Here is a 24,038-nt window from a genome sequence, read left to right on the forward strand (position 1 = left end):
TCTGGGCTACGACATCTGTCCCATAGCTTTCAATCAAAGGAGAGGTTCCAAAGTTATTTAAACTGACAACGTAACTTCCACTGGGAAGTTCCACCAAAGGTATGATGTCCCATCTTCCCAACAGCAACTCAGTCCCTCGGTCCCCCCACCAGGGGTATGTGTGTGTGTGTGTGTGTCGGTAGGTGACCCCCACCTCCCTTGTGACTCATCCACAACCCAGAGAAAAGACACCACTTCTCCCAACTCAGCGTGGATCATGGGAAGATCAAGGAATCACAACTCTTCCTGGAAGGCCTGCAAAAGATATACCACAGGGTGGATTTCCAGTATTCTCCTTTAAAAAAAAACAACCCTCACTTCTAAAATGAAAACCCCAAGTCGATCTCAGGTCAGGGCTGCAGCCACGGCTGTACCTGCAATTGAACAGAGAACCAACAATCCTTGTGGAAAAAGTTGAAAGTAGGAACTCACTAAAAAGGACAAAAGGCTCAACTTCCTCCAAGAAATAAGCCCTGTATGTGGCATTTCAGTTTTGTTGTCTCTCAAGGCCATTTCTGCAAAGTTGTAGACACACTGCAGCCCATACAAAAGTAGCTGGCTCTGAAGAGCCTATGTACAAAGACATTCTAATTTAAGAAAACAAATATGAAAAGTCTTGTGTATATAAATATAACACTGGACATTACATCAGAGGCAGAACAAAACTTTTAACACTGTACAATTTTAAACTGCTTTACTTAATGCTAACAGATACCATCTTATTGGCAATTTTCAAGGTAAGCAAGCACTCAAAGTGTTTGTCTTGCACTGTTCATCTTCATAGTCACAAAAATCCTATGCAGCAGGTGTTCTTAACCTTGAGGAAGAAATACAAGTGCACAAAAGCTGTGTTCCTTTTCGAAGGCCCACAGCGGGTATAACCAAGTCTGCCGATGCTTGTCATCTACTCGAGGTCTGTATTTCTCACTGGCTTAATCTATTCACTACAGCCATCTCAGGGCTCCCAGATGTATTTCCAAGAGACGAAGCTGTTTCAGTGAAACTTGTAGAATGCCATAGGAAAATAAACCATCGTTCCAAAAATAAACGTGAATTACCAAAGTGAAAACATGAAGCGTGGCCTTGAAGTTAACGTTGGAAACAGCCTACTTATTGCCGCCAGAATCAGTTCTCTCAAGGAACTGAAAACAGTCTGGACAGTTTTGGAAATTTCCACCAGAGTGTGGTAAAATCATGACAGACCACAAGCTCCCGCCAGGGGCTGTGTGCCACCAGCAGTGCTGGGAGCCAGAGACTATGGTGGCCAGCCACCCACACAAGGCCATGTGGTCAGCATAAAACGGTGCAAGCTGGGAGGTCAGTGAGAGAGGAGGCAGTCAGAGGGTGGCCAGCGAGGAGGCCTGAGTGGGAAGCAGCAGCCAAGCAGACAGGCTAGGCCTTGCAGGCCGGCAGCAGAGCCTGGGCAGCCCCGGAGGCTGGCAAGGCAAGGGGCAGTGTGGCTACCTCATGACAAAGTGGGAACTGCTAGAGTGTGAGGGGCACAGGTAAGACTGCACAAGTGGCCAGGATGCAGGTCCTGAGGAAAGGTAAACCAGTGAGGGCTGCGTGCGGGAGGTGACTGCTCTGAATCACCACCTCCCAGAAGCCCTCAGGGGCAGTGTGGAACATGGGCCAAGAGCCCCACAGCCCTGGCTTCAACTTGGGCTCTAGGGTTTTCTGGCTGTGTGGACCCTGGCAGGACATGACAACCTCTTTCATTTTTTTAAAACTGATATATAACAATCTATCTTTACGGTATTCAGCATGATGTTCCAAAATGTGTAGCCACTGAGGAATGTTCAAGCTGATGAACACACCAACTACTTAATGTTTGTCTGTGATGAGAACTGAGACTGGACGTCTCCCAAGCCTGAAACTTGTTAACTGGAATGGGAGGTCAGCACTGTATTCACTGAGCACTTCAACAGGGATGGGCAAACGTGACAACCTGAGGAATGCCTGATGACCACTGGGCTGCAGGGAAGGGACACAGGCTCAATGGCTGTGACTGGTGGCTAATGGTACACCCGACAGAGCAAGGACACAGCCGGTGTGGGGATGGAGTTTTCTGTCCATATGTCTCCTAGCGCAGGTATCTGGCACATCAGTGGCTAAGTCTGGGGTCTGGGTGCAGGTGCAGCCTGGAATTAAAGGTGAGGATATTGTGAACACCTTGTTTATTGAGGATAGAAGACACCAGCTACAGTGGATGAGTTCAACCAAAAGAGCCATAGACTAGGACACAGCCCTGGGGACACCCATGGTTAGAGGTCAGAGGAGAGCGAGCTCCCCACAGAAGAAAGAAAAGAGCCACAGATGACAACAAAAACCAGGGGTGGGAAGATTAATACAATGGAAGCAAAGGGGCAGGAGCTCAGGGCAGTCTGGAAGACTAGTAAGTTCCAACAGTGTTTTTGGCATTCAGCAAATTTGCTGGTTTTGGACCACAGGGTCATCTGCACAGGAGAGGCTGGAGAGCCAAGTGCTCCAAACAGGTGCAAATGGAAATGGGGAAGAAGAAGGAAGCTGGCATCCCAGCTGCTGGTGGGCCTCAGAATGGGGCATCTTGCTCGGATCCCAACTCCAGCCACCACGTGCACATGGTGAGCTGTCCCCGGGCCTGCCTGCCTGGGATTGAGGGCTGCTCCCTTCAGGGTGAGTACACCGAAGGGGGAGGTCTCTATGACTGGGTAGGTCGGGGGCCCACCCACCACCCTCATTGGGTGGTGAATGGGATTGGGGAGGGGCGTGACCTTGGGCCTAGGGGTTTAAACTTCCAGCAGCCTCCCAGCTGCTGGTGAGCCTCAGGATGGGGTGTCTTGCTTGGATCCCAGACGCCAGCTACCATGTGCACGTGGTGAGCTGTCCCCGGTCAGCCAGTGTTCCACTTGGCGCCAGGCTCTGCCTGCTGGCCACCCGGCCGGGAGCTCTGGGGTTTTGGTTCTTTGAATCGCTGCTTAGGTAGCTCCGGGTTGATCCCACTGTGCTTCTGGGATCTGAGTCAATCCTAAAGATTCCCAATGACAGTAACTCTTCCTTTGAAGAACTTGTAATCAGTGAATAATGCTGAGCACTCAACACCAGTTCATGCAAAAGCTAAGGGTCAGGGCTTGTTCAGCAGGATATCCTATTACCTGACATGATGATGAATCAGGAGACGGGACACATTAGGCAGGGCCATAACATTAAGTAGCACTGAAGAACCATATCTGGGGGTAGATTCTGTGAGGGATGTGTGGGCCAAACCCTGTGGAAGTTCTAGCCCCACAGGTTAGCTCAAGAGTTACAGAGGTGATAGACTAACCCAGGTGTGTCCAAGGAGCCTGCCATCAATCACAGGTAAAGGAACCCACAACAGTCTGGACTGGTCAAGGCAGCAGCACCCAAATGTGCATTCTGAATAGGATGTGGGGTGGGTCAGGCTGCAACATTCATCAGCTCATATACAGCCAAATGGAAGGCCAGACTGTGCCAGGCACTGGCCTAAAACCCATTGGCATGTATGAGAACTGGGTCTGGGAGGGGATCAAGTGGAGGAACGTGGGAAACTACCCTGATGAGTCATAGCTCCTGCTGGTGAACATGTGGTCCAGACCTGGGGGTCGGACAAGCTGGGCAAAGTACCTCCAACAGTTGGCTAATGTTAAATCGGTAATGGAACGGGATGTACTGGGCAGGAATGAACAAACCTTAGCCTACAAGCGAAACTAGAAACCAGGATGGAGAACAGGTCATGCTGAACTAGGCTCTTGCACCTATTGCTCTACATGAGCCAGAAATGCTAAGCCACAATGTCTAAGGCAGAGGCCAGGACAGGTGAGGGTTCTGAGCAGGGCTGAGTCAGAGCAACCACTGGCATACGCATGATCTATGGCTGGGAACAGGCCTGGTTGGGGAGCTAAGGGGACACCCTAACTGGGTTGAGGGGACACCCTAACTGGGTTGAGGTTCCCACCAAGGGGCATGTAAGCTGGAATGGGGCGGCATTCTGACCAGGAAACAGTTGTAGTCTCCCTTGGCACTAGTGTAGACTGGGACTGGATGCACCAGGCCAGGCCAGACACCAACACTGTCTGGTGTCCTGGAGGACCAGGGGAGATGTGGGATGGACTAGGCTAGGTCTCAACCCCTACTGAGCCATATGTGAGCCGTATGTGGGTATGGACGAGCCATGGCTGGGCTGAAACATCCAACAGCAAGAGCCAGAATGGGTTGAAAGCCAGCCAAGAAAAGCCACTGTTCCTGCTAGGACAGGAGGTGAACTGAGTAGGGCTGGCTCATGGACCCCCTCGTCTGCGCAAAATCTGGCACTGGGAGAGGTTCTGATGGAGCAGCCTGGGCAACTCCTCTGGCAGGACACAGACCCAGCAGGCAAGCGCAAGAAACATGACAGGAAATAGCCCAGAATAGGCCATGGAAAGTTACCCACTGGCATACATTTGGCATGGGTCGGGGGCAGACCAGGCTGGATCAGTTCTCATCATCCACTGGCAAATCCAAGCACCAGAACAGAGTGTGGGTCAGACCAGGTTCGGTCGCAACAAAAACCAGTGCACAATATGGAATGCCAAGGTGAGGTTGCCTGTACTGGATGTGACTGCAGCACCCAACCAGCACACATGAGAACCAGGAAGGGAGGGGGCAGAGCCGGCAGGGTGATTAAGGGGCTGGTCCCCTTGCTGGACAGCTACTCCCACTGGAGAGTGTGGGCTGGGATGGGGACAGACCAGACTAAGCAGTACTACAACACCTGTGCGTCTCATGTGGACTAGATCAGGGAAAAGCCACGCTGGGCGGATTATTGCTACTGGTACAAGCATAAACTAGAGTGGGTGAGGGTTGTTTGGGCTTAGCCACAGCATCAGATGGCAGAAGCTGGCACTGGGGGCTAATTCTGTCAAGCCAAACCACAGAACCACCCGAAGAGTGCATAAACCAGGAGTGGGAGACCTGGGAGGGAAATAGTGGGCTCTTCCCTCTTGGGTTACTACTCCCGTGGGAGGGCATGAAAACTAGGACAGGGACTGGGGTGGCTAGATAGAGAGGCACTCAACAACATCCGTGAGGGCTGGATAGTGGAGCTGGTTAGATGGAACTAAGTATAAATACCCATTGACAAGTACAAGAGCCAAATGGGATGTGGGGCAGACTGGACTAGTCTGCTACACATGCTGGCAAACCAGGGTAGGGGTGGGCCTGGTGGGGATTATTGTGGGTCGCTCTTACTAGGCTGCAGCTCCCACTGGTTGATGTGAGGGCCAAGTATGTGCTGGGCAGAAGCAGGCTGGACTGCAACACCCATTGGTTCCAGTGGAAGTCAGGACTGAAAACAGAACCAGCCCAGCAATTGCAACCACCAGCTGATCGTGATGATGGACTGTGCCGGGCCCTGTGCTTGATAGAACACACAAGAATCTGGTCTGGGAATACCTCAGAGGTTCTTTGGGGATTTCCCCAATCGAAATGCCAGACTCAGAACCCTAGCCAAGACAATACAGAAGACAGAACAAGGCAATCAACCACCTCGCTATATGTTGGCAGGGAAATACTGGGCAAATGGGAGACTCTATGATGGACTATGTTAATCAGTAGATTCTTCAATGACCTCATCGTGCTCAGAGTGCGAGACTGGCAGTGATTCATAACTGGTGAACTATCAAAACCACTTGAGCAAGAACCTTGGAGCATGCCCCACATCCAGGACTTGGGGTGGGTGGGAGACTGGGTGGGGCTTCTCCCTCTATATTCCCCTTTACCTCAGATATATGAAGGAAACAATATGGAAATAATAGTCTTACCCACTTCCCTATAGCCCTTGAACCTTTTTACCATAATTAACTATGTAAAGATTGTCAAAAATATAATTAAAAAAAATAAAAAAAGAAGAAGAAGGAAGCTGCCAGAAGTCTAAGGAAAGGACAGAGGGGAATCAAGTGGCAGTAAGAGGGGGATGTGGAGCCAAAGGTTAGGCTAGACATTTTTAAAGACATTCTGGGCATTCTGTGAGCTAAGGCAAAAGCAGAGAGCACAGTATCCCGATCTGGGGTAGGAAGAGGCATGGACAGGGCGAGGCTCTGGAGGAAATGAGGATGGTCCAAGTGCCACCTGTGTATGTCAGGTCCTGGGATGAAAAGGAGAGCAGCTGAGGAACCATCTGAGGGGGAAGCAAATCTGTTCACGGCCACCCCCACTCCCAGCAGAGCCTGCCAAGACACCAGCCCTGAGTGCTTTATGCCAGAGAGCCTCGGAGGGGTGCCCTGCTCGCTGTGTCTTCTTGAGTCCATGCTGGGTCCCCATCACCTCTCTGTTCCTGCTGCCCAATGCTACACACAGCATCCCTGACTGCTGGGTGTTGGACTATTTCTGGCATGGAGAAACAAATACACCTGCCAGGAACCTTGTTTCCAGGATGAGACCTCTATTTTATAAAGGGATTTAGGAGCATATTCTTAAACAGGTAAAGGGATCTGGGCCATGAAAATACAACTGGACAGTAACAAGAACAGTAATCACTCAGTGCTGCAATGTGAATGTGTGTGTGTTCCCACAAACATCCTAGGATGAAACCCACCCCCAACACAGTGGAATCGAGCACTGGGGTCCTTAGAAAAGATGATCAAGTCACCAGGGCCCCCACAAACGTGACTGGTCCCCCCAGAAGAGAGGTCCCAAGGAACTTGCCAGCCCTTTCACCATGGGAGGATGTGGTGGGAAGGCACTGTCTGGGAGGGATGCCCCTAACCCTGCTGATGCAGCATGGTTTTTCCAGCCCCCAAACTGGAAAATACGCAGTTTCTGAGCCACTCAGCTTATTGTATAGGTGTTCCTAGATTTCTGATGAAATCACATCACAACAAGCAACTGCAAGGTGAAGCTAACCTGACAAGGTGAAGTACTGACAAGGGGGCCCAGCTCAGCAGCACCAGGCCCTGCAGGGTCTCGTGGCTTCCCCTGTTGATCGAGGGCTGACCAGAAGTTGTGGCTGTTGTTCTGTGCGGTGTAGCCACAGGGCTGTACCACAGGATGCCAGCCCGCAGAAAGCAATCAAGACTGGAAGTTATAGCTTTTTACTGAACATCTACATTTTGTCCAGAAAAACTGCAAGTAGAACGAGTGCTAAGTTCTGTGGGCTGTCACTGCAGTTCAGAGTAAAAGAAATAGAAGATAGGCAGCCAAGAGCTTTTCTACAAGAGGCAGCTGAGGTTTAGGAGAGCAAAGGAAAATAGAGTTCAGGGTTCAAAACCCTGAAGCAGTTCAGACATTGCCCCATCAGACACTCCTCACTTATCTAACCATTTAAGAAGGGGTAACGCTGTTCAAATCTATAAAATGCTATAGACACAGGACTAAAATGACCTATGTGCCAAACTGCATGTGAGCTAGAACTCATTCATCATGGCACAAAGTCAGCCTGGCAGGTTCAGAGGGCTGGCTGCCCTGGCTCTACACACTGTACAAAGTTCTCTGAGGTCACACTGTCTCCCTGGGAAGGCAGACCACACAAGACTCGAGTCCTCCAATCCTTCCACACAAGACTCGAGTCCTCCAATCCTTCAGAATCTATTCGGAGATTTCTGAAACAACGTTCTCCATTTCTCCAATGATTCTCCAAGAATCTAGTGAAAGCTACGAGTCCTCCCTGTTACCCAAAATGAACCCAGCAACAGGTGCACCAAACACTGCTGATCATTTGAGAGATCTCTGAATGCCACCCACAGGCCCAGGGAAGAAGGAGCAGATTAGCAGAGTTGCAACTCGTCGTAATGATTTAAGTATCCGCTTTAGTTGTGGTTCGAAATGATTAGGGCCATAGTGGTTTAGATTTATGGTTCTCACGTTTTCAGCCCTTTGGGGATTCTAATTCTAAATATCAACTTGAGGTCCAGCCTGAGAGGCAAGGCCAGAACACGCAGCAGTGTTTGTGACTAACTGCTTGCTCCCTGGGATAAGGCAACTCTGCACAATAGATTCGTCTGTGATGCGTGGGGTTTGGCCATCCGAGACTAGACACTATGCCTGTGGCTTCAGAACAAAATGTGATGACTCACCTCACTTCACAAAAGATAACGTTTGCATCTGCTTGTTTTAGAAATTTCTTACATTTGGATGACCCATTACACTTTTCTATTCCTCCCACGTACAAACAAGTTTCATCTGGGAGGCAGGCAACACAGGCAGCACTCTCATTTTGAAGATTAGCATGGAGCAGGCATCACTTTAATGATCAGAGAGGAGCTTTCCCAACACACGCCAGCACCAGGACCAAGGCCACGTTCTTGTAACTATATTCACCACTCTTTATTTCACTTGTATTCCCAAGGTTGGACATACTTCTCTTAAACTGACAGGGCAAAACAGCTGTGACACTTAACAAAATATTCAGTGATAATATTCAACACTGTCCATGACTTTAGAAACAAAAAGCCACTCTAATTTAAACAATGTTGTTTATCATGACTAAATGGTTTTGTTTTTTTAAAAATATTCAGTAAGACTCAAATCTATCATTTTAAGGAAAAGAAAAGTAGAACCCATTTGTACATATTATACAAAAAATTTCACACTTACCTATAGCACAATGTAAAATCTAAAGGGGGAAAAAAAAGAAGGGAGAAGAGAGAATTAATAAGGATCAATAATATTACAGTTTAATTCATATAAACGAGTCTTTCATTTTCAAACAGTATCTGCCAGCAGTATTGAGCTTCTCAATAGCATGCCAAGCTATTGACCAAAATGTTCAGTTGAAGAGAGCTTGATTATCATGTGTCTTGGTGAAGATCTCTTTTGGTCAAGCCTGTTGGGAGTTCTGTGCCCCTCCTGGATGTTGTTTCCCAATTCTTTCTCTAGATTAGGGAAATTTTCCCATATTATTTCACTAAATACATTTGTAAACCCAGCCTCTCTTTCTGCACCTTCTGTGACTCCCATAACTCTTATATTTGGCCTTTTATAGTGTCTTTCAATTCTGGAATACTTTTTTTCAGCTTGACACAGCTCTGCTTCCAGCTTCTTGTTTGTTTCCCCCTGGTGACAGTAAATATCCTTCAATTCTGAGATTCTTTCTTCTGCCTTCTTCATTCTATTTTGGGGACTCTTCACTGTACTTTTAATTTGTTCCACTGTATTCGTCATTTCTGATATATTAGCTTTCATTTGATTCATTTCCAGTGTGATATATTCCTTAAATTCCCTGAATGCCTGCTTTATGTGCTTCTCATTGTTGATAAGGAGTTTTATAACAAGTGTTTTGAATTCTGTATCCCCCATTTTCTCGATTATTTCCTCAGTGAACTCTGAGGTTGGCAAAGGGTTTTGCTCCTTTGCAGAGGAGTCTTCAGTAATATTCGTTGTGCCTTTATCTATCCTTTTTTTCTTGGTCATTGTACTTCTGGTTAGCAGATTCTTCTCCTTGGGGCCGGTTTCTAAACTCTATCACCCACAGGTCTACAGTTCGATTTTACCTATTGCAGTTGGTACATGGCTCTTTGTTTGTAGTCACTTCTGCCACTCCCTCCAGTGATTTCCAGGTCTGGGTTCCTATGTTACATTTCCGCCATGGTCTCCATAGCCCCAGCTCCTGGCTCACCAGTCTCCACCTCCTATGATACCATGCTGAGGCTGCACCATTGTCTGTACAACCTTTCTCCCACTTTTGGTTGGAGCAGGTCCCAGGATTAGGGAGACACCAGGTGTCCTATATAGATTTAGATTGTTGATGGTGCTGATCTTGCTGGAACCTGTTGGCCGTTAGGTCTGAGGGACACACAGACCTATTTTGACCTGTAATAATGCCACAGTAGGTATTATTTTTCTGTGGGACATGTGCAATGCAATGAGCTCAGTGAGTTCTTACCAAGCTCAGTGTAGGGGAAGCTCTCTGTTGTCCTTGGAGTCTTAAATTCTTTGCCACACTGTACGAAATGGTGCCTGATGTGTCACTACTAGAGTTCTTGATCGGCTGGCCATCAGGTCCGAGGGCTACTTGAGCCTATCTTGGGTGGAACCTGTAGGATGCTACATTGTTGCAGTTCACTGAACCAGAAATGAGTTCACTCCCAGCTTAGTGCATGCACAGTACTGTCCATAGCCCTTGCCTCCTTAAGCAAAATGGTGCCCGATATGGCTCTAGGGGGTGGACTGGGTTGTGAAATCCACCCTGTTCCCACACTGCCCATCTGGGATCTGCTCCTCTCTTTTCCCGGTCAAATCAAAAAGACCAGCAGGACAGGCAGTTTTTGTCTGGGTTCACCTCCTGAGTTCCCGGTGAACGTCCCTTCCCACTTGGTTGCTGGTGGAGCTCTGGCTGCAGGTACAATTTGGATCATTGCTTGCTGAGTGACACTAGGGTATCAGTCACTACAACACCACATTATTATGCCCGCTGCTTTTCTATGTCTGTCAGTCTCCAGGTACCCCTCTGCTGTTGTTCTGTCCTCTTCTATTTCCTGGAATGTGCCCTCTCTGCTTTACACTGGTTAATATTTCTCCATCTATCTAAACATGTCCATATCCTATTCTGCATCTTGATTCTCCCTCACCTCTGCCTCTCAATTCAAAATTCCAAATACAGGGTATATTTCTGGAGTGGTGATTGAAACCCCACATGGGTTGGAATGCCTGGGTTGGAGTTTGGGATCTACTCCCCAACTCCGGCTCCCTGCTAATGTTCATCTCAGGAAGCAGCAAATGATGGCTTAGGTAGGTGGGTCCTTACACACACCTGGGAAGCCTGGATTGAGCTGCTGGGTCCTGAGTATTTGGAGGGTAAACCAGAGGATGGGAAATCTTTCTCCCTTCCTCAGGTTTTTTCCTCTCTGTCAAATAAAAAAGCAACACACAAAATGCCAAACCTTTGGGGAAAACTTTTAAGCAAGTTCAATTTGATGGACCCAGTGTGGTAGACTAATAGCTAAAGTCCTCAGCTTGCATGTGCCAGGATCCCATATGGATGTCTGTTCTAATCCCGGCAGCCCTGCTTCCCATCCAACTCCCTGCTTTGTGGCCTAGAAAAGTAGCTGAAGATGGCCCAAAGCCTTGGGACCCTGGCACCTGTTTGGGAGACCAGGAAGAAGCTCCTGGTTCCTGGATTCAGATTGGCTCAGCTCCAGGCATTGTGGCCACTTCGGGAGTGAATCATCAAACAGAAGATCTTCCTGTCTATCTGATTCTCCAGATATACAGATATACAGGGTGAGTGAAGCCCAGGCAGTAAACCCATTTGGCCGGCACATTAAAGCAGGCCCCTCCAGTTCAGCCTTGATCACCAATACAGGTGATTTTTAGGATTCTTATTGTAACTCACATGAATCTGTTTTAAATATTTATTTATTTATTTTTATTTGAAAGGTAGAAACATACAGAGATAGCTTCTACCCACTGATCGAGTCCCAAACACCTTCAACGGCTAGGGCTGACGTGGACAAAAGCCAGGAGCCTAGGAATCAATGTGAGTCTCCATGTGGGTGATTAGGAACCAAGTATTTGAGATTTTGCCTGCTGCCTCCCAGGGTGCACATTAGGGAGGAAGCTTGACCAGAAATAGACAGTAACTGATCCCACGTGTTCTAGAGGCATGAGATGCAGGTGTCCCATGCAACATCTTACCCACTGTGCCAAATGCCTGCCCTGAGCTAGTTCTCAACATTTAAAACACAAGCAAGGGAAAGGCGGCTCTCTACTGAGCTCCTTCAGCAATGTAGGACACGTTTCCAAAATTCTCTTCATCCATTCATTGCAAGGAGGAAATAAGAGGAATCTTGTTAATTACTACTATTTTCTTTTTCACTTAATTTGGTCTTCTTTGCTGTATTCAGCCCTATGATTTATTAATGCATTATTGGTATTTTTTTTTTCATATCCTGATAGTGGGATGCTGAAGTCTTGCAGAATTTAAAGCTGGAAAGGACACTTATGGTACTGCTGATCCAAGGTACTGCTGATAATGTACCAAGGCCCAAGAGAAGCCACAGGGCTTATTCGTGTAAAACCAAGATTTAGCAGCTGTATTTCCTATTTCCAGTGTTTTCATGTGGCCATCACACCTGTTGAGTACAAGTCTGTTTTCACTTCTACAGTATTTTTGCTGTTTTTTTAATACATATTGCTTTTCTGTTCAGGTAAGGATTCACTCACCATCTGATCCCAGTACGGGTCCCACGCACCTGCCAAATGACAAAGTGTGAACTCTGGGTGTCTCTCTTGAGCTCTTGCTGTAAAATCAACTTCCTCTTTTATTGTCAATGCCTGTTGCTCACTCATGGCAGGCTGATTCAGTCAAATGTGAGCAGGTCCCTTATGGGCCACAGACAGCTGGATTCTGTTACTGTCTATGAGCCAGTACCCACCATTGCAATGTCTAGTTTTGATAAATTTAATCAGTTCATCTGCAGAAACGTAGCAACAAATGTGTTTGTGATGTCCTCTGATACACTTATTAATCTTACAGATCAGTTATTACTGCTGTGCAACAGGATTTGCACAGCATATGTAAAATCGCGCTTCTGTTTTAAATCAAAAGATACCCTCCGGGTTGCTCATTTTCTTCCTTTTCCTAAAAAAAAGTTTAACTCTTATTTTCCTTATTCCTCTTTTGTTTTTATCACATGTATATATATATGTATTAAAATATACTTGAATTTTATATATATATATGCTTATATAAATGAATATGCTTATATAAATGTATATTTAATGATGCAATAACACAAGGATATTTACAAAAGTCTGTGGACAGTGGAATTAAAAAATAATTTGGGTACAAAAAAATCTAAAATCCATGTGTAGGATGGTTCTTCAAAAAGCTCATTGGAAAACATTTATTACAAAAACACTGTGCATGGATTTCAAAATCTGTTTCTTCCAGCTCTCTCGCCCACACAGGGAAGCACCAATGACAGCGACACATCTTTGCCAACAGCTGCGATCTTGCTGTTTTCCATTGATTTTTCCTAATCTGAAAACATTCATATGCTTAATCAATTATTCTCATTGTTTTCACCTTGTGACTTGAGAAGAGTATATCCACAGACTAGTATAAACTTTACTTTGTTGTTTGTTTTCCTTAGTTTATTCTTGCTCCATCTTCAGTCTATTCTGGAAAAACATCAAGTACCCTAGGAAACTCCTTGATGACCTTGCAAATTTACAACATGGTCTAAAGTTGCACTGTCCAGTACAGTGGGCATATGTGTCTACTAAGACTAAACATAAACAATATTTAAAATTCAGTTTCTCAGTCTGTGACACAACACCGATTGGGAGTTTAACCACTGATGGACGTTCCATTGGCTAGTGCTAGCCTGAAGACATGATCCATTTTATTTGCTCATAACTGTTAAATATCTTATCACAATTTTATGACACAGCAGATTACGCAACTGCTTGCAATATTGACATGCCATGCTAGATTGCCTTGGTTTAAGTCTCTGTGGCTTCGTGTCTGCCTTTCACACAAATACATCTTAAAAGAAGTTACGGAACTTGAAAGAACCTTGTGAAACTTTACCGTGGAGGGGAGGAGTGTGGGGAGAGGTAAAGATTCAATTGAGTATGGGAAATGCAGAGTGACCAGGGTGGGAGGAGAGAGGAAAAACTCCCATGTGCTGGTGCATGTCCCAGATGACCACAATGGCCAGGGCTGGGTAAGGCCAAAGCCAGGAGCCAGGAACTCCACCCCAGTCTCTCATGTGGGTGGCACAGGATCAAGTGCTCAGGCCATCTTCCACTGCTTTCCCAGGTGCAGTAGCAGGGAGCTGAATCAGAAGCAGGGCAACCACGACCTACACCAGCACTCCACAATGAGATGCTAGCAGCAAGAGCAAGTGCTTAATCCCTGAGTCACAATATCTCCCCGGAGTGTCATGACTTTTTGCAAGAGGTTTCAAAATGTCTCTGCCTGTAAGAACCCAATGCTTTTTGCTAGCTTCACATGGATTTTGTTTCCCATCAAAGGCTAAGGTTCTCAACTTGTTCTGTTTCTATGATTTTTAAAAAATGTTTTTCTTTCCTGTTGGAAACTGCTTCTCTGTTGAAGTTCAAAATCCTAGTAAGGAGGTACCCAGGAAGGGTAGGTAATTTGTTCTTGGCAAGTAGCTGCTCTGTGGAACTCCACACTCTCCCAACGATGACACAGAGGCAGGCTTTCAGTTTGGAAAAGTCTGCTCCAACCTCCTCCAGTTCCTCTAGGAGCCTTACTCCTGGAAAGCCTGTACAGGCTCAGCAGGATTTCTAGGTAGACTGGTCCTACTGCTGCAGTAATTGTCGGGGAGGAGTGGTACGTACACTCCTTCCATACACTCCTCAAGTCTGCTTAGAGTACTGTGCATCCCTTAGTCTAACAACGTATTACACTGATGTGCTCAGAGTCCTATAGTTTGGAATGTTGTTTTACATCACAAAAGGATGAACTCTGAAAATTTTCCAATGGCTTCTGCCCAACAAAACACTTTATCAGAGACCAGGACAGACAGCTCTGCCTTTCTTATATCTTCAGGTTCACACTGCTGCCATCTATATTTTTAGTTCTTTCTCTAAATTCCAGCACATCCCTGTCCATAGTCACGAGGTCGCTTATCTGCTCGATTTGCTTGGAGTTCTCAGGCAGTGATGCCTGCGTGGGTGGGTTCCTGTTTCCTACACACTCCCTTCCTTTCAATGTTGTGACATTGCTTAATTATACCCAAGTTCATTTTCCCCCTCTTGTTTCTACATTGCTTTTGAAACTGGCTTTTCTGGGATTTCTTGTCATTCTAGTTTGTGTTAGGTATCTCTCCACTGTGACTTGTTCTGCTAGCTTGTCAGAGATCTCTTCTAGAGACTGATTTTCTTAAAATGAATTTTCAGAATAAAGGTGGGATAAAATCTGCATACAGTTTGCTTCTCTAACTTTTTTTTTTGAGGTCTAAATATTACTGGGAAATCAGCATGTTTGCACCCAAAGAAGAAACATTATGATGGATGCCTGCTCAAATCAGTTCATAGAAGCAAATCTAGGATGTGCTGTTGGCAATGACAGCACAGAGCCTGCCCACCCAGTGTTGCCATGGCACCTCACCCCACTCCAGTGTTTGTGCCACAACAGAAAAACTGGCAGCGAGAAAAAACAGGGTTGTCTTCTTAAAAACACTCCAAATTTTTAAGGTTCTTACTGTTTTCAAAGAAATACCCCAGATCAGGCTCCTGATATTACATCAAAAGACAGAGAATTAGGAGGTGAGGCAGGAAGAATCAGACTAGAGGGATAGGAGTTGTGGCATAGTGCATTAAGCTGATGCCTGTAAGGCAGACATCCCACACAGGGGCTTGGGTTCAAGTTCCAGCTGCTCGTCTTTCCATCCGGCTCCAATCCAACTCCCTGATAATGTGCCTGGGAAAGCAATGGAAAATGGTTCCAGTGATTGGGCCCCTGCCACCCATATGGGAGACCCAGAAGTTTCAGGTCCCAGGCTTCCATCTGGTCTACCGCTGTCTATACAGGCATTTGGGCAGTGAACCAGGCCAATGGACAATATGTTTCTCTCTGTCTCTTCCTTTTTGACTGTCATTCTGCCTTTCAAATAAATCTTTTTATTTTTTTAATTTATTTTTTAAGGTTTATGTATTTTTATTGTAAAGTAAAATATACAGAGAGGAGGAGACACAGATAGAAAGATCTTCCGTCTGATGATTCACTCCCGAAGTGACCGCAATGACCAGAGCTGAACCAATCCGAAGCCAGGAGCCTCCTCCAGGTCTCTCACAAGGATGCAGGGTCCCAAGGCTTTGGGCCGTCCTCAACTGCTTTCCCAGGCCACAAGCAGGGCTGCCAGGATATGAGCCGGCACCCATATGGCACCCATGTGCAAGGTGAGGACTTTAGCAACTAGGCCACTACACTGGGACCCAAATAAATCTTTTTAAAAGACAGAGACTGATAGGATAGACAGGAATACAGATGGGCTGAGAAAGTGGTAAAGTGAGAAGCTATGGCAAATGCAGTCTGCTTTTTTACCAGTCCCCAAAGCCAGTGTCATCATCTTAGACACAGCCCTGCATCAATTCTAGGCAAAAACAGAAAAGAACCTGGCTGCTTCTGCCTTACGGAGAAGGGCACAGTGGAAGCAGTGGAAGGATTTTGTAGAGAAGAGGAGCTCCTGTGGTTCCTTGCACATTTCCAGAAGGCGAGGGGCAGGTGAGAGACGTCCAGTGACATACACAGGCTGCAGATGGTCTGTGCCATCTCAGCAGCCAACGTCTTTGCTAAACAATCCTCAACCCATTCAAATCCTGTCAGTCACGGGGCAAATCCAATCATGGGCTTGTGGAAGTGCTTTTGCTATATTTACAGTCTTAAGTTAGCTGAAGACAGTTTCAAAATTCAAATTCTCTCAAGAAAGATTTTAAACCAGCAGGTAACAGCATATAACCTCCTAATTTTAAAGCTTGATTCAACCGTGCTAGAAAGACGGTCTGCTTTCTCAATGACTATCATATCATGGGTCCCTCCCAAATGAATGGAAAGTGAAAAAATGCATCCATAACTCCATTAAGATGAACAGTACTTTAAAGAAAACAGATAATTCATCAATCACAAAATTCATCCTTTTAAAATCTACCACTCAGGGGTGTTTAGGGGCTGACCAACATTTTCCTTGCCTTAGATTTACTTTTATTTTTATTGGAAAGGCACATTTACACAGAGAAGGAAAGACAGATCTTGCAACCACTGGAGGGGAGGTAGAGCAGCTGGAATACGAACACATGCAAGGCAAGGATTTAGCTACTAGGCCATCATGCCACCTCATTTTCATCACCTTAAAAAGCAATGGTTGACCATTAGTAGTCATGTGCCGTAACTCCTTCCTAGTCCCTGGCAACCAGTCTACTTGTTCTGTCTCCATGGGCTTGCCCATTCTTGATATCGCATATATATGCAACCAGTCTACTTGTCACTTCCTGGGTCTGCCTCCTCCTACTTGGTGTGTTTTCAAGGTTCATCCAGGCAGAACACATCTCAGTAATTCATTCATTCTTATCTGATGCAGCCTATCACCTAATATTCATCCATGAACGGCACTTTCAAGATTACTCAAGATTCAACACCATGCATTAGTCACTCACTGGGCTCCTAATTCACAACACTGTCTATCAACATTTTACTAGATTGTCAGTTTATAAATCACCTCACATGCCACAATCCCCATTCTACTGTATCTTGTGAGTATTTCAAAAAATACTTCTTGGGTAGTCCATCCAGCACCTCTTTTTCTAGAATTGCCCCTTCTCTCCAACTCCCTTACGTGGTTACTATGACCCTGTTCCTGTCTGCAGGAAACTGATCCAGGAATGAGTATTCCTGGGGACCCAACCAGGAAGGAGCCCCTGGCTCAAACTGGGCCAGCTAGGCTCTTTCCTGGAAATACAGAACAGGGAGTAAGATTTTCTTTCCAACTTTGCTCTCTTGATTCCAAGAGTGAGTTGGAACTTCTGACTGTTAACATCACTTGTCATGTAGACTAATAAGCTGAGAGAACGAGTTTGGAGGAGAATGATGGAGCAGAGATGGAGACTGCGAGGAGAGCAGAGATGAGCGAGGCAGCCAGAACTCCTGGATTCCCTACGGTCCTCTAGCGTGGTTCAAGGCCATGCCCTGGACTCATTCCCTGGGGTGTCCCAAATGCATAGACTTCACCCCTTCTCAATGGTTAAGCTAGCTGAGTCTTCTGTGACTTCTGGACAACCGTTCTAATGTCATTACCCAGCCAAGGCAATCTCACAGTCCTTATGAGCACCAGCTCAACCATCACAGCAACCATCATTTCCCAGACAATTTATGGAAAAACAGAACTAAAAAAAAAAAAAAAAAACAGAACTAAACTTGTAAACTTGTAAGCTTGTCTGGTGAGAGAAAACTGAAAACCAGCTTTGCTTATTTCAAGTATTACCTGTGTGGTAATTTTGAAAATTGTCTAACAAAAACATCAAGACATTACTGAATAAAGATGCAGAGAAAAAAAATTAAGTTCATTTTAGAAAAAGCTGCATGATCTTACCACCAACTCAATATATCCTTGTAGCCATATTCATTTTGCAACAACAACTCATCCAGCTTTTTTACACTGTAGGCTGCTTTTTGTTTTATACTGCCACTCACACTTCTGCACTTGCTTGAGACTTTTATAAAGCAACGTGTAATTTTCCTAAGAGGACTTGGAGTTTGAGAATGTGTCACTTCTACCTTTCTTTTAAGTAAACTGCGGGGCTGGTTTCCTTGGATTCATTTTCTCCTTCTGTAAACAGCACAGATTGTCAAGCACCAGTCATGCCCATAAGGCTGATATATGTGTCAACCCACCACAGGCATCTAATTATGACCCGATATAGACTAGGGGGCAGGCCAGATACACCTTGACCTGGTGCACAGGAAGCCGGTGCAGCAAGCTTGCAGTACATCCCAGTCTCCATGGACCTGTGCAATGGCTATTGTCTGTGTGGCTCTTGGGGTTGTTGCTTCTCCACGTGCAGATGTCTTCCCAGAATTAAATCCAGGATCTGTCACCACATTGGTTCAAAGTGGGAACAACACAGATAAAACTGAAAATCCAACAATATTTTCCGAAATCCCTGTGAGAAATCCAATAGGGGGGAAATCCAATAGGAAAGTCTAAGACTTGGCTCCTGAATGGATTTTGTTTGGCTCGCAATGTTCAGTGCCCCTACCTACCCTAAGATGTATTTTAAAAATTTTTAAACATATTTGCAATAGTACAAAGTCATAAAGAGAGAACCACCTTTAAGTCATCTGAGTATAAGCACTGATTGGCTTCTCAGGGCTTCACCCCATGTTGTTCCTTTATGGCTGGCCAGAGCTGTGAGCCACCAGAGGCTACTGAGCCCCCTCCAAAGCAAGGCAAGTCCCTGAGTGCAAAGAGTGGCTCCCATCAGGATTTGCTACTGCTTCTTAGGCGCAAACTCTTATGGCAGGAGGAGACTTTCAACACCTCCTTTAACCTGAGCTGGATTCACAGCGTTGGTGATTAAAAGTGGCAGACTTGAAATATGGCTACTGGGATTCCAGGCTCCAAGCCCAAGGTCAACGCCACTCCCGCCTCACGGCCTTGGACAGTCCTGAAATTCCTCTGCAGTGTAAGGGAACACAAAACAAAAACACTCAAAAAACCCAAACGATAGCTTTTGGTCCTTTAGGGTGAGGTTGAGCCGTAAGGCACCATACCTTACCTAATGGAGGCAGATGGTTTGCTAGATAAAGTTCCACAGTTCTGGTGCTCAAATCAGGCCAGGGGTAAAACCACCAAGGAGGGATAAGTGGAATGAAACTGAACCCAGTTCCTCCTATGACCTGAAGGCCACCTCCACAAGGCACCAGGGCAGCCATTGATTCTGGGCACCCCAAACCACTGCCCTGCTCCGCGCTTCACAAACAAAACCTAGAGTCTCTTGGCCAAAAGGACAGGACATGTGTACCAGGCCTGCGTAATCCAGTATCCTGCATCATGGGCTAAAGTCAAAGTGGTTCTAAGCAGGGTCAACTGGAACCCTGCCCTGGAGTAGCTGGAAATACAGATGCTTCCTGCCTCATAGAGAAAGCAGAGCCCAAGAAGAGATGTTTCAAACTCCTAGTACAATCGTCTCCAGTAATATTTGATTTCTAGTAAAAATTCAATACAAATACATTCTAGGGCCCGGCACAGTGGCCTAGTGGCTAAAGTCCTTGCCTTGAACACACCAGGATCCCATATGGGCACCGGTTCTAATCCCAGCAGCTCTACTTCCCATCCAGCTCCCTGCTTGTGGCCTGGGAAAGTAGTCAAGGATGTCCCAAAGCCTTGAGACCCTGCACCCGCATGGGAGATCCGGAAGAAGTTCCTGGCTCCTGGCTTCAGATCGGCACAGCACTGGCCGTTGCGCTCACTTGGGGAGTGAATCATCAGATGGAAGATCTTCCTGTCTGTCACTCCTACTCTCCGTATATCTGATTTTGTCATAAAAATAAACAAATCTTTAAAAAAAATACATTCTGAGCAATACAAATGGGATGTGCCTGGACTGGAAGCTAAAAAAAAAAAAAAGATAGCCATCGTAATATTTCATGAGACAAAAATCTAAATCTAAAGCCAATTCCTCAGAGACAGGGCTACTTCTACTTGACAAAGGAGTATGCGATCAGCAACAGGTAAAGCTCAGGACCCACCTCTAGTAAGGCTCCAGTTTGGAAGAATTTCAAAGGCTTTTCAATGGAATAATAAAGGCTGTGATAGCTGCCCTTAGCCAGGTATGCCCGGACCAGCCCGACCGCTATAACCAGCCACCTGAAAAAAGAGAAACAAGTGATCAGAGGGAGAAAGGCTAAGCAGAACTGAAGGTTAACACAAGGACGCGGCCATAAACAGCACTACAGATGATGCTCAGAATCAGGGTCCTGGATTTCCCACCCATACACCTGCGGCTCTCGAACACCAAGAGGGGGGCCAGGAAGGTGCTGCGGCACAGTAGCACCCCACTCTGCCCAGGGTGTCTGGCACACTTCACCCCCTCTGCAGCCTAGCTTTTTGGCAGCTGTCCTGTTGAGAACAAGACAGAAATGAAGATACTAAACTAAAAGAGTTTGTGTGCAACTCAGCCCAGGTGCCAGAAAGTCTTAAACAAGAGAAAAGGACTATTTGAGGAAAATGTGGAAAGCCTGCACTGTTGAAGGGTCTTCAATAATAACTAGTGAAGATGTTTTATAACTATTCTTAGATGTGTAGCACTGGAACACACCTGTAGCGTTAAATCATACTCATACCCATACCATAAAATCAATCCTTTTTGAATGAAATATGGATAAAAGGTTTGGCTTTTTTTTTTTTTAATAAAGGGCTTCTTTGTTGTTTTTAGTAGATTGTCCCATAACCATCTCAGAGAAGAAAACCAGATCAACAGTCTTACTGATTAGAAAAACACCAAACAGGGAAGCCACGTCAGCACACAGCTCTTTGTTACTGTTACATTCTGCACCACCCTGTCCTCAGGACTCAGGATCAGGGCCTGGATCTTGACTTTGCTAACTTCCATGCTGAAGCCATTGGCCCTCTGCTATTAAGCTCCATGCGTCTGCAAAAGGCAGTTGCAGAAGGCCCCATGGGTACGATGTCAGCTGGGCAGTGGGACACCGACTCTGTCATTTATGGTAACTATGGCCCAAGAACGGCCAACACAAGTTTGTAAAAGAAACGATATCCTTACTGGAGTAAGTGGCCCAGCATCAACAGAAATCAATACTGCTCTTGTCTGTTAGATTTGAGGCTTACCTGACTTTTCTCACCTCAATTTCCTGACCTCCTTCAGGGCACCATTCCTTACCTTTCACCCCGATCTCCAGGTTCTGGGCCCACAAATAAAGATTTATGTAGCTAAAATCCTTCTTCCATGCAATACTCCTTTCCAAGAAACTAAGAGTTTTATATATAAACACACAGAGAATACAGAATGTTCTTTTAAAGCCCATCCATATGGACATTATGTGAAAGGAAACTTACAACACTCTCGATCCAGAACTTTTACTAATAGGTTGTACAATCCTTAAGCAAGACACAACTTTTCTGATGAAAGGTTTCAACATCTACTGTTTATAATACTAGCAATAGGGCTACACTCCTTCAAGGATATCTATTTTTTTTTTCATGAAAATGTCCACATACATTAGCACTTGCGTTTAGGAAAAGGAGAGGGAGTGTAGGGTATCCACAGGTGTGCTGTAGCCCTCTGAGGACTACACAAGCTCAGCTCTCCAGGGAGGGGACCCAGGTAGAAGGCAAAGACACAGGGAACGGGCTTATTCTGAAAGTCTCACCACAGGGCCCTGCCAGGGCATCACCTACTGGACGGCCACCCTGGTTCTCCAGCCCACTTTTCTGTCTGCATGAGGTTTTTCCTAACAAGATGCTGGGGATATTATTATTATTATTATTAAACAAAGGAATGCAATTTCAAAACACATAACCACAGCCTGATCCTGTGATGTACACCAGAAAAAAACAGGAAGGGACAGGGCTGGAGGACCCTGAGATCCCCTGCCCAACTGTCGGAGTTTTAAAGAAGAAAACAAGGGCGCATCTGGTGGAAGAGGGCGACTACTACCCCACAGTCACTTAGCCTAACCAGTGTCAGAACCAGAAGGAACACCTGCTGCTAGGGTCCACTCCCTCCCGCCTCCCCGGCACCCCAAACTAACTCCCTCCTACAAAGTCTGCGCTCATTCAAAAGTTTGATCGCTCTTTCATCCCCTTTTGGTCCAAAGCTCAGGCTGGATTGAATGAATGGTCAGCTCCGCAGTCACGGCCCCTCCCCTCCCCTCGGCTGCAACCTGCACGGCGGTGCAGGGACCCACGCTGCGGGTGGCCCGCCACCGCCCCCCACACCAGCACCCACAACCGGCCAGCCCACCCGCTCCTCCCAAGGCAGCGCCTCTCGGCGTCCACATCTCCTCTTTTACCCGGTGCCTAGGAACTTGGCTTCGTGCCCCGTGCAGGCGGGAGCTCGTCGGTAGGCACCGGGGCCGGCCTGACGCGCGGCCGCCCTCAGCGCCCCGGGCACCGGGGACACCGACCGGCCACCGCTACCCAGCGCGCGGCGGGTCGCGCCTTCCCCAGCCCCCGGGCCGGGCTCGCTCCCCGTCACCCCGAGCCCCAGCCTCACCCCGCGGTCATCACCACATTGTAGATGACCAGGTACGCCGTGGCCAGAGGCCCTGGGCCTTTCTTCTTTCGAGGGCCGCTGGCTTCGCCGGCCCCGGCCCGACCGCCTCCCCCATTCCCCTTGGTCGCCGCAGTGGCCGCCGACGCCGCCATGTCCAGAGCCAGCAGCCCGCTCTCGGTGCGCGAGCGCCTCAGGCCGGACTCGGCGAGGCGAGGGGGCGGAGAGAGGGACTCGGCAGAGGCGGGGCGGGGGCCGCGGGGCGGAGCCGGGGACAGCGCCCACGGCGGCCGCCATCTTGACTGAGGGCACAGACGCTCCCGGCCCTTCCACCCCTCGGCTCACCTCTGCCGGCGTCGCCATCTTGGATCAGGGTAATCCCAGCTTCCTGCGCGCTGCCAGCAGCAAGCTCTGGCGCCATCTTTGATTAGGTCAATGGAGATCTCAGCTCGCCTAGCCGCCTCCTTACCGTTGCAGCAAAAGCAGTCACCGTGGGTCCTATCTTCATCACGAATATTCTGTCATTTTGGATCAGGGCGATGACGCCGACTTCCCATCAATCCCAGGAGCCGCCCGGGACCAGTCCTTTTAGGAGGGCTCACTTGTTTTGCTTGGTGGCCAGGTCGGAGGTTACAGTGGCTGAAAGTTTCTTCCTGGCCCTTTGACTTTGTCGCTAGCGCTGTTCGGTGGCGAAGCTCTGTGGTCCAGGGCCCGGCGTCGGCTCGCCCGTGGAGGCCGGAGGCGGCTGGCTGAGGGTGCCTGATGATGCTGGGGGAAGGAGCCGCTTTATTCCCGCAGTGGCTAAAGTTGCAGGACTGTTGGCCTAGCTGGAAAAGGGGGAAACGAGCAACTTGTGGAGCGGGCTGACCCCACTTCCCATTCATTTCTTGGTTTTAGGGGGTTCTTCATTTGTAAGAAAAGGCTCTTCCCTAACCATCCGTTTTCTCAGAGCCAAACAAAATCATATCTGTGTATGTGATATAGAACAGCTATACATTCTTTCCATTAGATATTTATGGACGGGTCTACAAGGATGCACTGCGGTTCGAGGCACTGAAAAGTCTCTGGTCTCCTGGAGATTAGAGCTGGATGAAAATAAATACGTATTTGTTGATGACAAGTGCTACTGATTAGGAAATTACTACAGTAATGCACACCAGAGTGCTATCAGGCCTGAGCGGTAGCAATGGAGGTGATGAAAACGGAATTTTTCTAGACATATTTTAGAAACGAATCTCATAGGGTTTGTTGGTCTAGTAGAAAAGACGATATGAGTAAAAGCCATTGTGAGCCACTAGAGGGAACTGAGTTCTAGAGGAAAGAAT

The 24,038-nt window shown here is 47.0% G+C and overlaps 1 protein-coding gene across 1 annotated transcript in view; it reads right to left on the minus strand.

The window, feature by feature from the left end:
- The window catches only part of HACD2 (3-hydroxyacyl-CoA dehydratase 2), an 84,838-nt gene extending 61,899 nt beyond the window's left edge, over positions 1 to 22,939 (minus strand). The window contains exons 1-3 of the mRNA XM_058661985.1: positions 22,717 to 22,939; positions 20,231 to 20,348; positions 8,608 to 8,626 (exon numbers count right to left, since the gene is read on the minus strand). Of these exons, the coding sequence (XP_058517968.1) occupies positions 8,608 to 8,626; positions 20,231 to 20,348; positions 22,717 to 22,868 (289 nt within the window). The 5' untranslated portion in view covers positions 22,869 to 22,939. The remainder of the gene's footprint in view (positions 1 to 8,607; positions 8,627 to 20,230; positions 20,349 to 22,716) is intronic.
- Positions 22,940 to 24,038: the final 1,099 nt, after the last annotated feature.

The sequence above is a fragment of the Ochotona princeps genome, chromosome 3 (genome assembly GCF_030435755.1).
Source record: "Ochotona princeps isolate mOchPri1 chromosome 3, mOchPri1.hap1, whole genome shotgun sequence".
NCBI lineage: Eukaryota > Metazoa > Chordata > Mammalia > Lagomorpha > Ochotonidae > Ochotona > Ochotona princeps.